Consider the following 1,795-nt stretch of genomic DNA (forward strand, 5'->3'; position numbering starts at 1 on the left):
AGCGTCAATGGAAGAAGTATAAGGAAAGATGGCCTTCTCTTACCTCTGAATTTGTGAAGAGCCTTTCCCCTTTTCCTTGATTTTTATCCATTACTGGTGTTGTCTTTCCTTATACACAATCTTGTTATGAAGGAATAGATATATGTATTCGTAAATTGGTGTATGCATCGAAGGAAACCAGTATTTTTATTCACATTAGTTAATTCTCTCAAAAATGATGAGTTATTAACAGAGCAGCATATGCAGCTTCTTAAAGGGCGAGGTATTTCTGCAACCAAAAAACAATAGGCCTTTGTCTCGATGACAGCCCGGCCCCGAGTAGGCCTAAACCCAAGCGCCATAATTTGCTGCGCATACACGGCCTGTGTGCAACTGTCCCTTGTAAATCCGCCAGATGTCTGAAGTGCGGGAGAGCCACCTGGCGTAAGCTGGCTCGGCGTAGGGATATTTGGGATGGTTGCCGAATATTTGGACAAAAGATGGTTAATTTTGTTTTCTTTTCTTTTGGTCGCAACGGTCTTGATTAGGAATATTAGGTGAAATAAGGTATAAGAATGTGACCCACCCTGCGCACGTGTAGAGGCCTGCTGACTACCATTCTTTTCCACGCACAACCAGTCTCCCATCCCCCCACCCGCAATAGCCAATCTTACAAATGTCCTTTCGTGTGTTCTTATCCTTGCTCATTCCCGCTCCTTCTATTTCCTCTTAGTATATCGTATGTTCTTCCATACTCATAAACATTTACGAAAACTGATGGGAACATTTTAATTATTGTAAATTACAGACCCAAGTGACATTTGAAAAGCACAAAAGTAATTTCGTTTTTCTCCATCCACAGAGGCAAGATGGTGGATCAGCAGCAATTCTGTCTGCGGTGGAACAACCACGGGTCAACCCTGGTGGCCGTGTTTGAGAACCTTCTGGCCAGCGAGTCCTTAGTGGACGTCACCCTTTTTGCGGAAGGAAAGCTCTTCAAAGCCCACAAAGTAGTCTTATCCGCGTGCTCGCCGTACTTCCAGGTCAGTTAACGTGTTATTTGTGTGGTTGTACTCATGTGCATTGATTAATTATTGTCACCTTTAGAGGATTTTGAGTTTCATACTACTTTTAAGTTACCATTTTGCCTAACTAAGCTTTGCCTTTTCCCATTCTTTTACAGACGTTGTTTGCTCAAACTATAGATAAGCACCCAATTGTGATATTGAAGGATGTCAAACATGTCGAGCTCAAGGCCTTATTGGACTACATGTACCGCGGAGAAGTCAACGTGTCACAGGACCAGCTTGGACCGTTGATAAAGACTGCCGAGTCCCTGAAGATCAAGGGCCTCGCAGACGGTAGCAATAAGGCTGAGGGAGGAGACACCAGGTCCTCGCACCCTGCCGGCCACGATGTCCCCAAGACCGAAAATTCCCTCGATAGCAAGTCTGGCCGCTCAAGCCTGGATAACTTCCCCACACCTCCAGTCTCTGTCCCCTCAGTGTTGTCTACGGTGCTGACCATGCCTCCAGCACTCAGTTTGGCTTCCTCAACTCTGGTTCCTCCTATAAAATTACCCAACTTAGCGACGACAACGGTAACGGATCCCACCCCCCGAGAAGACGGCGACTCGCCCCATACAAAGCGAAGAAAGAGAATGCGGCGGAAGTCGGGAGAAGGCGGGGATAGCGGAGATAGCGATGGCAGGTCCTCAGGCTCACCAGGAGATGGCATCCATCTACCACGTATTCCAGCAACTATAACGCCCATTGCAGCTCTACATCCTAACCGTGACCAGCACCAGCAGCACAAA

The 1,795-nt window shown here is 46.7% G+C and overlaps 1 protein-coding gene across 1 annotated transcript in view; it reads left to right on the forward strand.

The window, feature by feature from the left end:
- LOC119594204 (sex determination protein fruitless-like) overlaps positions 1-1,795 on the forward strand; it is a gene marked incomplete in the record, with an annotated part of 27,626 nt that overhangs the window by 10,156 nt on the left and 15,675 nt on the right. The window contains 2 exon segments of the mRNA XM_037943275.1: positions 842-1,022; positions 1,163-1,795. Coding sequence (XP_037799203.1) covers positions 849-1,022; positions 1,163-1,795 — 807 coding nt within the window.

The sequence above is a fragment of the Penaeus monodon genome, chromosome 33 (assembly GCF_015228065.2).
Source record: "Penaeus monodon isolate SGIC_2016 chromosome 33, NSTDA_Pmon_1, whole genome shotgun sequence".
NCBI classification, from domain to species: Eukaryota; Metazoa; Arthropoda; class Malacostraca; order Decapoda; family Penaeidae; genus Penaeus; species Penaeus monodon.